The sequence below is a fragment of the Phocoena sinus genome, chromosome 12, assembly GCF_008692025.1.
Source record: "Phocoena sinus isolate mPhoSin1 chromosome 12, mPhoSin1.pri, whole genome shotgun sequence".
Lineage (NCBI taxonomy): Eukaryota > Metazoa > Chordata > Mammalia > Artiodactyla > Phocoenidae > Phocoena > Phocoena sinus.
Window position 1 is genome coordinate 19,182,630 of NC_045774.1, and position 13,137 is coordinate 19,195,766.

A 13,137-nucleotide genomic window follows, 5' to 3' on the forward strand; every position below is an offset into this window, starting at 1 on the left:
AAATCTACCTCCCTTTTCAGATATTTGGCCTATGAGATGACTCAACTTCATTGTCCCATAGATACCTCATACTGAACCAGTCTCAAACTCATGTTTTCCCAATCTGTGCTTCCTCTTTTTATTCCCTATTTAGTTGTATAAAATGGAAACATGGGAGTCATTCTAGACATTCTCCTTGATCCTCAGAGCCAATCAGTCACTAAATCCTAATTTCCCTACTAAATGGCTGTCAAATCCATTCTTTCCCGTCCATTCCCTTTGACACTTCCTTTAGTAAAGCTCTTATCATATCTTGAATAAGTTGATTAAACTGCTTTTTCTCCATCACTCCCCCAACTACCAATGGCCTGTCAACTTGTGTGCTAACTTCTAAACTGACACCTTTTCTTAATCTGTCCTCACCAAAGTTTTCAGGATGTCCTTTCCAATATATAAATCTGATCATGTTTCCTCCCTGTTTAAAATCCTTCACTGGCTAACCAAACTTACAAAACTGAATCTAAATTCCTTGGCTTGTCAAGTCTGTCCATTCATGACCTCAGTCTTTCCTGCATTTTCAGTTTGATCCTTCCCCACTCCTTTCCCTGAACATATATTCCAGAATTAGTGATATATTTAGAGTTTCCTGAACATACTTAGTTTTATACATCAATATTTTTACACTTCTCTGTGTCCTCCTCTGATTCCTCTAATGAAGTGAACTTCAAATGTCACCTCCTTTGGAAGCTTCTATGTGGTTTTCCTCACTTCTTTCCCTGGCCCAGAGAAAGCTGGTCACACCTCTGTCTGTCACCTCTCTAATCCATACCTACTCCTATGGTTGTACTTATCAAACTGAATGGTAATCACCATATGGTGAACTTCCTGATAGAGGGATTATCTATAGTTCATCTATCTCTGGTCATCAATGACATAGCAGAGGGCCTGGCCCAGAGAATATGCTCACTAACATTTACTTAATTAAAAGAGAAATTTGAAATGGTCTTTTTTCCCAACAGTGTAATACCTGTTGACCAAAAAGTGAAAATATACATTGTATATTTATTTATCCAGGAAAAGGTGATATTATTTGTTTACTGTAATTTGTTTCTACTGTTTCAATATCCTCGACTCACCTGTTAAATTCTACTGTAAACAGTTTCTCCTCTTGAACATACTGTCCACAATTTGTCTATTGATATTTTTTGTTCTACCCTTTATAATGTACAGATTATATCATGTGTTAGAGTACCAAAAAGAACAGAGGAAACTGCCTCAGTGTATCCAGCAATAATTGCAGAATAAGCGATACAACCAAAGAGCTTTCACTTAGAGCCACCTGCTATGGATGCAATTGTTATGAAGGAAGAGGAAAAGAAGCCGAATGTGCTGCTCAGAGTTAGCAAATTAGCAAGATATACCCCTTCTCTCTTTATTTGCACACTCTCACCCCAAGACATTCCTGTATTTACTTCATACACGCTCTCCTGCACTAAGGACATCTTCTTATTTAAGGTTACAGTGGCCTGGTAAGCAAAATGAGATCTGACACTTATTGAGCTCTATACACAGAACTGTCTCATTTCATGTGCACAATGACCGTAAGGGACTGTTCTTGGACATTTTTACCTTGATGGCTCTCTAAACATGGCTGATTCCATGAAACTTTGGGTCAGTCCTATCCCTGACCCCTGGAATCCACCCCTGCCCATCCTTTTTTAATTTTCGCATCCTTATTCACTATTCAGCACCCCTGGTTACTTGTTATAGAGATGGTACCGCAGAGCTGTCTGAGTGAATGTGATCTCTCACTCTTGACCACAGACCTCACAGGGACAGAATGGTTCCTTCTTTCTTTTCTTTAAAAAAAAAAAAAAATGACCTCCTCTGTGGTCTTTATTTTTCTGCACTGAAGGAGCTGGGGGGGAAATGACATATTTATAATCTCCTCAACTACAGTTTCACGTGGAGTAGACACTTTAAGCTGGAAATTCATTTTCTCTGAGAAAGGACCTTTATTTCAAGTTGGTAACAAGCACAAATATAGAGGTAGAGTTGCTCAGATCCAGGGAAGAATCAGATCAAATGAGAAAATGCTTGACACAGACTTTCCAGGGGAATGTGGAGAGCAGGTGAGTTGGAAGCAAGAGAAGTTAAATAGGCTTGTATTATTCAAGGGCTTTTTGGTGTTTAAGAGATTTGAGCTATGAGTTCTTGGTGAGTTCAAGGTGCCAGACTCTGGACAGAGTGCATGGGCTGCTGAAGTGAAGGTGAAGGACACAGAGTTGAGATCAACGACCTATGAGGGTAGGTATCAATGGGTCACACACATGAATGCTGGAATCACACAAGAGTACTGAAAGGAAGACTCTCAGCAGTGAGAATGAGTTTTCAGTGACAGAAGAGTCTCCTGCAAGCTGCTAAATGACTGCAGCAATGTTGGGAAGAACATAGCTGGGCCAGATGATATAAACCTACCTCACAGGAGAGAGGAATGCATGTGGGTGGCCCATGTGATTTAAAAATAAACAATCAAACTCTTAGAGGAAAACATAGGCAGAACACTCTATGACATAAATCACAGCAAGATCCTTTTTGACCCACCTCCTAGAGAAATGGAAATAAAAACAAAAATAAACAAATGGGACCTAATGAAACTTAAAAGCTTTTGCACAGCAAAGGAAACCATAAACAAGACCAAAAGACAACCCTCAGAATCGGAAAAAATATTTGCAACTGAAGCAACTGACAAAGGATTAATCTCCAAAATTTATAAGCAGCTCATGCAGCTCAATAATGAAGAAACAAACAACTCAATCCAGAAATGGGCAGAAGACCTAAATAGACATTTCTCCAAAGAAGATATACAGAATGCCAACAAACACATGAAAGAATGCTCAACATCATTAATCATTAGAGAAATGCAAATCAAAACTACAATGAGATATCATCTCACACCAGTCAGAATGGCCATCATCAAAAAATCTAGGAACAATAAATGCTGGAGAGGGTGTGGAGAAAAGGGAACACTCTTGCACTGCTGGTGGGAATGTGAATTGGTACAGCCACTATGGAGAACAGTATGGAGATGCCTTAAAAAACTAAAAATAGAACTACCATATGACCCAGCAATCCTACTACTGGGCGTATACCCTGAGAAAACCATAATTCAAAAAGAGTCATGTACCACAATATTCATTGCAGCTCTATTTACAATAGCCCAGAGATGGAAACAACCTAAGTGCCCATCATTGGATGAATGGATAAAGAAGATGTGGCACATATATACAATGGAATATTACTCAGCCATAAAAAGAAACAAAATTGAGCTATTTGTAATGAGGTGGATAGACCTAGAGTCTGTCATACAGAGTGAAGTAAGTCAGAAAGAGAAAAACAAATACCGTATGCTAACACATATATATGGAATTTAAGGGGAAAAAATGTCATGAAGAACCTAGGGGTAAGACAGGAATAAAGACACAGACCTACTAGAGAATAGACTTGAGGATATGGGGAGGGGGAAGGGTAAGCTGTGACAAAGCGAGAGAGTGGCATGGACATATATACACTACGAAACGTAAAACAAATAGCTAGTGGGAAGCAGCCGCATAGCACAGGGAGATCAGCTTGGTGCTTTGTGACCACCTAGAGGGGTGGGATAGGGAGGGTAGGAGGGAGGGAGACGCAAGAGGGAAGAGATATGGGAGCATATGTATAACTGATTCACTTTGTTATAAAGCAGAACTAACACACCATTGTAAAGCAATTATACTCCAATAAAGATGTAAAAAAACTAAAATTAAATAAAAATAAACAATCAATAGATCCTTGGGTTAGGAAAGTATCTAACGCAAATTTGAATAAGTCCTGGCTTTGTTACTAATGAATGTTATGGTCTTAGGTAGGTCATTTTATTTCCCCAGGCCTTTGTTTTCTCATTTGCAACATGAAACCTATAGCACAAGCTGAACTTTTATCTTAACCATGAATTGCATTTTTATTTTATGTTACTAAGTTTTAGATTCAGAAGTCTTCACCTTATTAACTGATTTCATGCACGTGTTCAACTTTCATCAGCTAAGAAGGGCTAACTGATGGCAGTTTAACAAAAGCAAATGAAAGCTAGTTATACATACTGTTTCCTTGTTCTCTGAAACACTGCTGTGAGTAAATAACATGGTAGTGATTATCATTCCCATTTTATAAATAAAACTGAGATGAATGTATATTATTTCCCATAGTCTTTTATGCATTTATTCTTTCAAGTGATTAAATGTACTTTCTGTAACCCATAAGCCTTTAACTACCTATATATTTCTACGTCTCTTCCAACAGACTATAGGACCCTTGAGGACAATAATAATAACAGTAATGAAATAATAATAACTATTAATATTATTTTAATTTATGTGTTCCTAGTGCCAAGACCAATGTCTGATACATAGCAGATGCATGAATTTATCAATGAATAAATGGTCATGTCTTCATTAGAAAGCAAAATAAGTTACTTGGCAAAAAAAGAAATGCTCCCCAAAATCTCCTTGTTCTTCAATTGCCAATTAAGGCTTTTATCTGAATCATTTAGATATTGCCTTGAATCTTCAATTTGTTGGCCATGAAGTAACTAAAATAGACGATCATAAAATTGATAAATGATCATTTCTGATCACCAAGTTTCTGCTTGAGCCAATACTCTTCATAAAAACATTAATGCTGGTATTTGGTACCACAATGCCTTAAGTTTAAGAAAGCAAAACTTCCCATGAGACTGAAGAAAATTTAAATTATAATTTTTCATGAAAATTAAAAATGTAGACATTTATAGAAGACAATTAAGCATGAAAATTAGTAGAACTTGCACACATAAAGTACATAAATATTTCTACATAAGTTTAAAATCTAATGATAGCTCTTTGATGGCTAAGACAGCTACATCATTTTGACAAGACTTTATGTCTCAGCCTGACTCCGATTTTCAACTACAGCTTCTCTGAAAACTGACAACCTCTCCTACTGAGATGTTGTTTCCAAAATAATGTCAGAACAGCATGCACTATGAGCTGATTTTTTCAGTGATTGCAGGTGCTTACTAAACTAGTGTGTCCTCAGCCACGGTTTCCCAGCCCTCTGTGGTCTTTGCTGAAAATATGGCTTCTGACAAACTTCTTTATGATGACACCACTCCAGCCACCTCCCAGAAAGTTATTAAAAATCCATAAAGCCATCATTATATATTAGCTCCATAGACCACCAGGAGAAAAAATTGTAGTGTTTAAAGAGGAATGGCAACTGCAAAGCCACATGATAGAAACACAGAATAGAAGTTGCCATCACCATCTACCCTATGCAGACTAGCTGCTTGTAAACTTTGTTCCAAAGCAAATGAAGTCACAGGGTGATTGATGGTATGGCAGAAGAATCAAGAAGAGTTCAAGATTTCTCAAAATAATAAAGGTGTCTCGTTTTTTCATCTTTGTATTTCACGTTAATCCTTTGTACATAGAACCTGTTAACTAAATACTGATTAACTAACTTAGAAAATGGCTTAATAAGTCTAGTCAATATAGAAAAAAATAACAAAGACAGAAACTCAAAAGTATGACAATCTGGGCCATTTTTGATAAGAGTGAGTGGCTTTATGTTTTTCAACAGGCTTCAAGATTACCACTGTATCCCAGCATAAGTAACAGTTGACATTCACAACGATTACTTCGTATATTCAAGAAAAGTTCCTATTAAATTCAGCACTCTCTTTAAAAAATGCCAGGGAACTATATAATATAATTTGCAAAGACTACCTTGTAACATGTTTAAAGTGTAAAAGGTTGGAGTTTAAAGAAGTCAACTATCAAGTACCCAGGTTAGTCAGTCAAGAGAATCAAGGTTCTTGGTAAACAAGGTAGGATGCGAACACTGTTTTTAAATCACAAATAGGGTAACTTATGACTGTGCCTGGATTTATTCTGTCCAGACACCCACTCTTGCTAGTAATGTATGTGCTCTTGGCCAAAGTTCACAGCAAGTTGAACATATTAAATCTAAGTCCATGTTGTTTAAACATAAAGAATTGTGATTTTAAAACCTACTTATTGCAGGCCTGTTAATTACACCAAAATTCTCCTGGTCCTTCAGGATTGCAAAACTGAATATATCTTTGACTCTTTGTCTCTAACTCTTTGGCACATCGAATTCTCCTATAAAGTATTCCTTTGAAGTACTTTTATTCTTCCTAATTATTTTAACAGCCTAGTACCTAGAATTCTACAAACATAAACTTTCATGGCTAGTTTTCTCCCTCCCCATCCAATGCAGCTTCCCTACACATTTCAGTAAGAATTCACTTTCTGTTAATTATCTTTGAATCATATCAAACTCTGCTTTGACATTTCTTTCTTGAAATCAAAACTCTTTGGCTCATGCTTCAAGATTCTCCATTATTTGTCCTTCATATAGATAAACAGTCATGGAATCACAGAATATAAGAACCCACATTTGAGTTCCTATCTTTATTATTAGTTCCCGGCCCACACTCTCCACTCCAGCCAAGAAGACCTGCTTATTTTATTCCCCATGGGGACATTCTTACTACTGCTTTTATCTTTGACAAATGCCATATTAAAAAACTAATCAAAATTCCCTTTTCTCCAGCTTTTTTCTGGCTAATTACACTCACCAATATTTTCTTTCAGTGTTCCCTAAACACATATAAACTCATGTTTCTAAATGTCTATACTGTAATAATTTGTTTTTACTCATTTTACATGTGCTCAAACTATAATCCCTTTAGAGTGTAAAGAACTTAGTAACTGAGACCAAGTCTTCAAATTTCTTCTAAACAGTTTTTGGGATAGTAAATTTTTTATTAGAATTGTAAATGTGCTGTGATGATTTTTTCTACTTTTATGCTACTTATTTATTTATCTATAAAGTGGTATAGTATGTAATGAAAAAACTTACTGTCAAGGAAATTCATAACAGGCTGAGTGACCGCCCAGATTAGTAGTTTGCTGGTAATGGGCTATGGGAATTTACACTTGACTCTCTCTTACTCAGTTTTATCATATATAGTCAAATCTTGAGGACACAAAGCTGGGATGCTAAGATGAATTAAATAATCAAAGTCCCATAACTTATAGATAAGGCAGATTTAAGCTAAATAGTCTACATTTAAAAGTAAACAAAAAACAAAGTCTTACTCTTAGAATAATAATAACAATATTAAAAATTACCAAGTATAAAAGAAAGGAGATGTAGCCTAGTATCAGCTCATATTTTTAAAAAGACTTTTGGATAATAACTTATGTAAGATCTAAGATCTACTTGAGTTATCTGTGACTATAAGGGAACTAAAAATTAGAATATATGGGTGAAGGAACTGGTGAGGTATAGCATAAAAGAGAGAGAGTTCATTGATAATAAATATCACATGGAAGAGAAATTTGAATTGCTTGGATGATCCCCAGTAGTCGATAGAAACTTCAGGGAGTCAGGTCGTTAAATAGAAAAATTGACTAATAGGTGAAATTCTGCCTCTGAATTTAAGTTGTATATTCTCTAACTCTCATTAGAAATCCTAATCACAATTAGGAGACTTAGAGCATATGGGAACGACTTCTGGGCAAAGATGTAATAATGGTGTTTTAAGCATCTTTAACTGGTTGGCCTAAATAACCTTTCAAGACATTCTACTCCTTATATTGTGATAAAACAGAACATTTATTAAGGTGACTTACTGTGAAAATAGTTTGGAATCGAGATAAGAAAGGTATAAAGAAAGTTGCTGGTGCATATATAGAAAAATATGATATTTAGTAGAAATAAAATTCTTATATGTAATTGCATTAGCTATAGTAATAGTTAAGTGATGTTCTTATGATTTAGGAGGATTTTCCTCTGATGCCTTTAGACTTTTAGAGTGTTTTATATCAAATAGAGCAAAGCTTCTAAAAAGAAAAAGAGAAGCCAAAGAAGGCCAATCTCATGTAAAGTGTAAGCAAATGTCCAAAAAAAAGGTGCACCACAATGAAAACATAACTGTAAACAAAAGCGTACAGCAGCATCACTAAATCCCTTATCACATACTCCTCTGACACTATGAGACAAAATATTAAGAGAGAAAGGTTTAAAACAAATGAAAATGTATTCAACCCCAAAACTTAACTTTTTGAAGCTACAAACTCAAAGAATATTCTTTTTGGACTCATCCAAAGCTTTGATTTAATCAACTAGAATTATTTTTTAAGTATTGTTTTCTACAATTTTTTGAAATGATAAATTTGTTTTTTTGACGGAGAATCTACATTTTACCAGAAGGATGGAATACAATGTCCTTGGCCGAGATATTCTTCACAGAAGTAGGCTATTTTTGTATTCTATGATTAGCATATTTAAAGACACATGCCAGGTGAGCAGCTTGCTCCAAAGTGCACTCAATTTTTCTTTGTGGACAAGGCTCTGTTGCTTCAGTACCCTCCCTTTGACAGATCCTAATTCAATATTCCTCTCAGGAAATAATCCTGAAAAATCTTCTGGAGAGCCTGTTGCTGGTAACTTCATGTGAACTGATCCTCTTTTTATGTCAGGTAAACTGACAGTTATGACAAGAGGACAAGTGTGGCACAAATGACGTGGTAGAAGATTGAAAAGTATGTAAAAGAATATAACAACTGAATTCTAACTGATTAAAACAAAACCAGAAAACACCTCCAAGCTTAACTTCAATATAAAGTAAAATAATAAAGGGATATAAAACTTTAGAAAGAATAGGATGCTCCATCTATGGCTTTAAAGTCAAGCAATATTAACCATAGAAATGAAGGTATGCTAATCTAGTCACCTATTACTTTTAATGTTAACTATACTAGGCTAACTTCTAATAAAAGAAATTGTGATGATAAACTGACTAGAGAATGGCTAATTTGGAAAGGAGAGGTGAAGGTCACTGGAGGTCCTGAATTTAGAAATTTAGAAGAATTTCTAAACTCCAAATTGCTAATATCCAGACAATCTAGCTTCCTTCCTGAATAGTGCCCAGATGGCAGAGACAACACTGATATGTGGTCTTAGCTGCTTTTTGACAGGGAACTGTCACCAGTAGGTGACCCCATCAGTCTGAAGACAGGAAAATTACTAGATGATGCAAGAAAGTGCCTGCAGGCCAGTACACTATGGGTCCCTGAGAAGCAGGAGGGCAGAACCTCAGAAAAAATAAATTTTCAGTTGGAGCTTATACAAAGGACACTGTTATATTTCTTTGCAGATAGAAGAAAATAAAAGCAATTTAGCTTCCACAGAATTATATCTAATAAGAGAGGAAAGAAATTCTCTTTGAGAAGAAATAAGATATATATAAAAGGCAAGGTGAATGGCATCATTTCTTGGTAATAAAATAGACACCAAAGTTAGCTCTAATGCTGTTCGATGAACACAATCTAGTCTGTAATCAACTATTATAATGCTATCAGACATTATCCTTGCCTTACAACCCAAGTCAGAAGGCAGAAAGGGAACAAAGTAATCCAAACTAACACAAGGGTGGAATTTTAATATCAGCCCTTCCTCAACATAATTTGTAAACACAAGTCCAATTAATTTTCCAAAAAGACAACTCTAGTTGTCAGAAAGCGCTATTAGCAATTATTTTTAGCAAAAGGATGCAACTGGAAAACATATTGAAGGGGGGAGGGGGAATCTTTTCTCCACTCCTCTCCACCCCCAAAATAAAATGACATAATAAAATACAGAAAATAAAACTACCTTGTAAAAATGATGTATTACTTCTTCTTGGAGGAGGTATTTACACTTCTAATATCTATAATCAATTACCTAGCTCATTTGGGGGAGAACTATTAAATAATTAAATAAATCACATTCAATCTACTTTTTGCCATTCCCTTTTAGAGAGATCGCTCTAATGCTGATAATTAACACATTTTTAACTTGGGCTTTCAAGATGGTCCATCTAAGCACTGAAGGAATCTATACTAAACAAAAAAATGTAGGAAATTAACATTAACCATAAAAATGTAAGGAGTTAAAATCTGAACTTAAATCTGTGTCTTAAAAGAGTAATATGTGATTTTGTTGAAAAAGAGGCAGGCAGTTCACTATGAAAAATCAAGATTCAGAAATAGGATTCAGTTTTTAGAACTCACAACACTGCAACAGGAAGGTGTTTTTTTTTTTCCTCCAAAATCAAAGTCTGAAATTTCTACACAATTTTTGTTTGTCCTAAAAACTCTGCTCCCTTTAAAGTTAAAGCATCAGTTTTCATTAACATAACCATATCACCATTTCAGTAAGAATGCTTCTTAATTTCTGTATCAGACTTCACATCAGTAACTGAATACTGTGTAACTGTTAAAATAACATGAAGTCATACCTATGGCCTTTCTGTTAATAATTTGATATTAAGAAATATAAATGCAGCAATACCTTCAAGATTCTCTTCCATATGCCAGCATATACACGTGAACTGTCCTGGACATTAATTCGTAACCTGGGTCTCAATTTCTCTATAAACCTGAGGGAGTTAAAAGTAGATGACTCAAAAGTTTCATTTTATCCAACAATCAGTATAGGATAAGATGAGAAGAGTAAAGAAAATCTATATATAATAAATTATTTGAGAATGCATGTCTGTAAGACTGTATAAATCAAAGTTTTTAACCTCAGGTATAATCTATTTCACTTTTAAAAGTTATTTTAAACATGATATCTACTATCATTTTATTAGTAATTTATAATTTGTCTAACTTTAAATTCTAATAAGCAAAGTCATTGTGTTAGAAAGCAAACAAACTAGAAACCAAAATTCAAATCCAAGAGGTCATCAGTGCTAGTGCTCATAAGACAAGATAATTCTTCGGGAGAGTGAGGGCATATGGACAATTTTAACTTATTAAGTAGGAAAAAATAATAAACTATTTAAATTATTTACTTTTCCTTTGTATCTAAGGTACCCCAGAATTTAAAACATAAGTTTCTGATATATTGAGGGAGATGACTGCATTAATCCAATATTTACAGGTAAGTTATAAATGTGTAAGGAGGGGGCACACCAGAACAAAGAAGCACCTTCAGCTGTTCATGACAAGATAAAGCTTTCAAGTCCACTTTTGGGGGACAGCAGTTTGCTTTTTGGTTTTTGTTTTTTGTTTTTCTAAGTGCTCACATTGGATTAGTCTATTAAGCTTGGAAAATCATAGCCAGTCACTTAAGGGTAGTATAACATCTTGGGCAAATAAACACAAACTCAGAATATGAGGACAAACAAATATGTAAGTCCAAAAACTACAACTGGGCACTGTTCATGGAGAGTTTGGTGCCTTTTTGGTTCCTGCTACCCCCAGAAACACCATGGGACAGTTTTCCTACACTATAATTATAGGAGGATGAGGATGCAAGGCAATGCCTGGATGGGCATGTACGGAGAAGGGTAAAGGCTCTTCCCACGGTGCTAGAAATAAACAGGAAACAACACTGTGATCCCAAGCGCACATCAAGCAATGCCCTGGCTTTCTGTGCACTTTTCTTCCCCAAATGCAATGCCTACCTTCCGTGTGGACCGCGGAGACATAGGTCCAATTGTAACGCTTGACTATGTCAAGCATCGCCCTTGCCTGCAAAGTGTCAGAAGGGACAACCCTCAGGAAGTATTTGTACAAAGTTTTGTCACTCAGGTCGATGCTTGTAGCGGAATATGCGATCTGGGGGATGTTGAAGAGCTGGAGCAGGTTCTGCACTTGAATGGCTACGGAGCTGGAGCCCGGGCCGATCACGCCGGCAATGGGCTTCTTAGTCCTGCCTGGGGGGAGGGTCTGGCTGTCAGGCAGGCACCGGTTGAGCCCGTCCTTCTCGTCTCGAATGGAAATCAGAGAGTCCCTGATGAACTCAATGCTCTGCTCCAGAGCCACAGAGGAGTGCCAGCAGGAATCTCGGATCTCACTGCCCAGGGTGATGTTGGGCAGAAGGACCGGGTCCGCGTTGATCTTATCCAACGTGTGGAACATGGCCTCCACCCTCTGGATGCCATACTGCTCCCTGATCTCCCCACACTTCCTCTCTGGGACCTTCTCGGCCGGAGGCTGGTGGTGGACTGAAAAGAGGGCTCCAATGATGACATCTCCGTCCATTCTGGCCACTGAGCGCTGAGACGAGGCTCCTGCCAGCAACAGTTTCCTGCCAGGGCCTCTGGGGAGAAGGGACATCTCCAAAAAGATAGCTGGGAAGAAAACCAAGAGGAGCCGGACCATTATGCTGAGGACGCCGTCCACAGCCGGCCAGCCGCGTTCCCACGCTGGTCCAGCCAGCAGGCTCTGCGCGCTCACAGTGCGGACCCAACGCCTGACGCCTGCTTCTCCCCTGTCGCCAACGCCGCTTGTCCGACGACTTCAGCTTCTGCACCCCCGCCTCCTTCCCCTCCTCCTCCTCCTCCTGGTCCTCCACGACCACCTTTACGCCCTGGTGGCGTCTTTAGGGGTATTCGAGTCCCCCTTCTTCACTGATGCATCCAGGTAAACTGACCAATGGTACCATGGGAGTCGTGGTGTCTCGGGTGAGCTGGACGCTGCCGGCAAAACAGGAAGGAATTCAAAGCTCCGTTATTACAGGACCTGTGTCAAAACTCTGGGGTCAGTGCTGGTTAAGAGTTGACCGGTGCATTTCATGATATGGGCTGGAAGGACATCATGATAGCGGCTGGAGGGACAGCTTGGGCGGCAGCTCTGGTCAAGGCGGAAGGTGGCGCGTTTGGCCCCCAGTACCCTCCTCTGTCCCGGGAGGCGCAGAGCCTCGCCGACCCGTCCCCTCCTGCAGCTCCAAGTCTCTTCCAGGTCCCCAAATACCCTCACGATTACTGATTGGAGGGGGAGGAGGGAAGAGGGAGAAAAAGGAGCTGCGTCTTTCGACCTTAGAGAACTTTCCGGATTTGAAAAGATCAACTTTTTTCCCCAGAAGAAATTTGGAAACTCTTTCATTATGAAGGCAGAAGCGCTACTTCAAAATAAGCTCGAACCAGGGGTGCACATTTTACTTTAACTTTGAGGGGTTGAAGAGACCCTAACGTACTACCCAAGTAGTAAATATAAATTTGCCAGCTTGAGGAAATCCATATTAGTTACTAAGGCAACGCCTGGAAAAGTCTCCGCATGTCGG

The 13,137-nt window shown here is 37.8% G+C and overlaps 1 protein-coding gene across 2 annotated transcripts in view; it reads right to left on the reverse strand.

Annotated features, from left to right (window-relative positions):
- Positions 1 to 12,236, reverse strand: part of GRM1 (glutamate metabotropic receptor 1) — a 365,040-nt gene extending 352,804 nt beyond the window's left edge. For both annotated transcript variants that reach the window (XM_032651301.1, XM_032651302.1), the window contains exon 1: positions 11,537 to 12,236. In XM_032651301.1, the coding sequence (XP_032507192.1) occupies positions 11,537 to 12,236 (700 nt within the window). The remainder of the gene's footprint in view (positions 1 to 11,536) is intronic.
- Between the last annotated feature and the right edge of the window lie 901 nt (positions 12,237 to 13,137).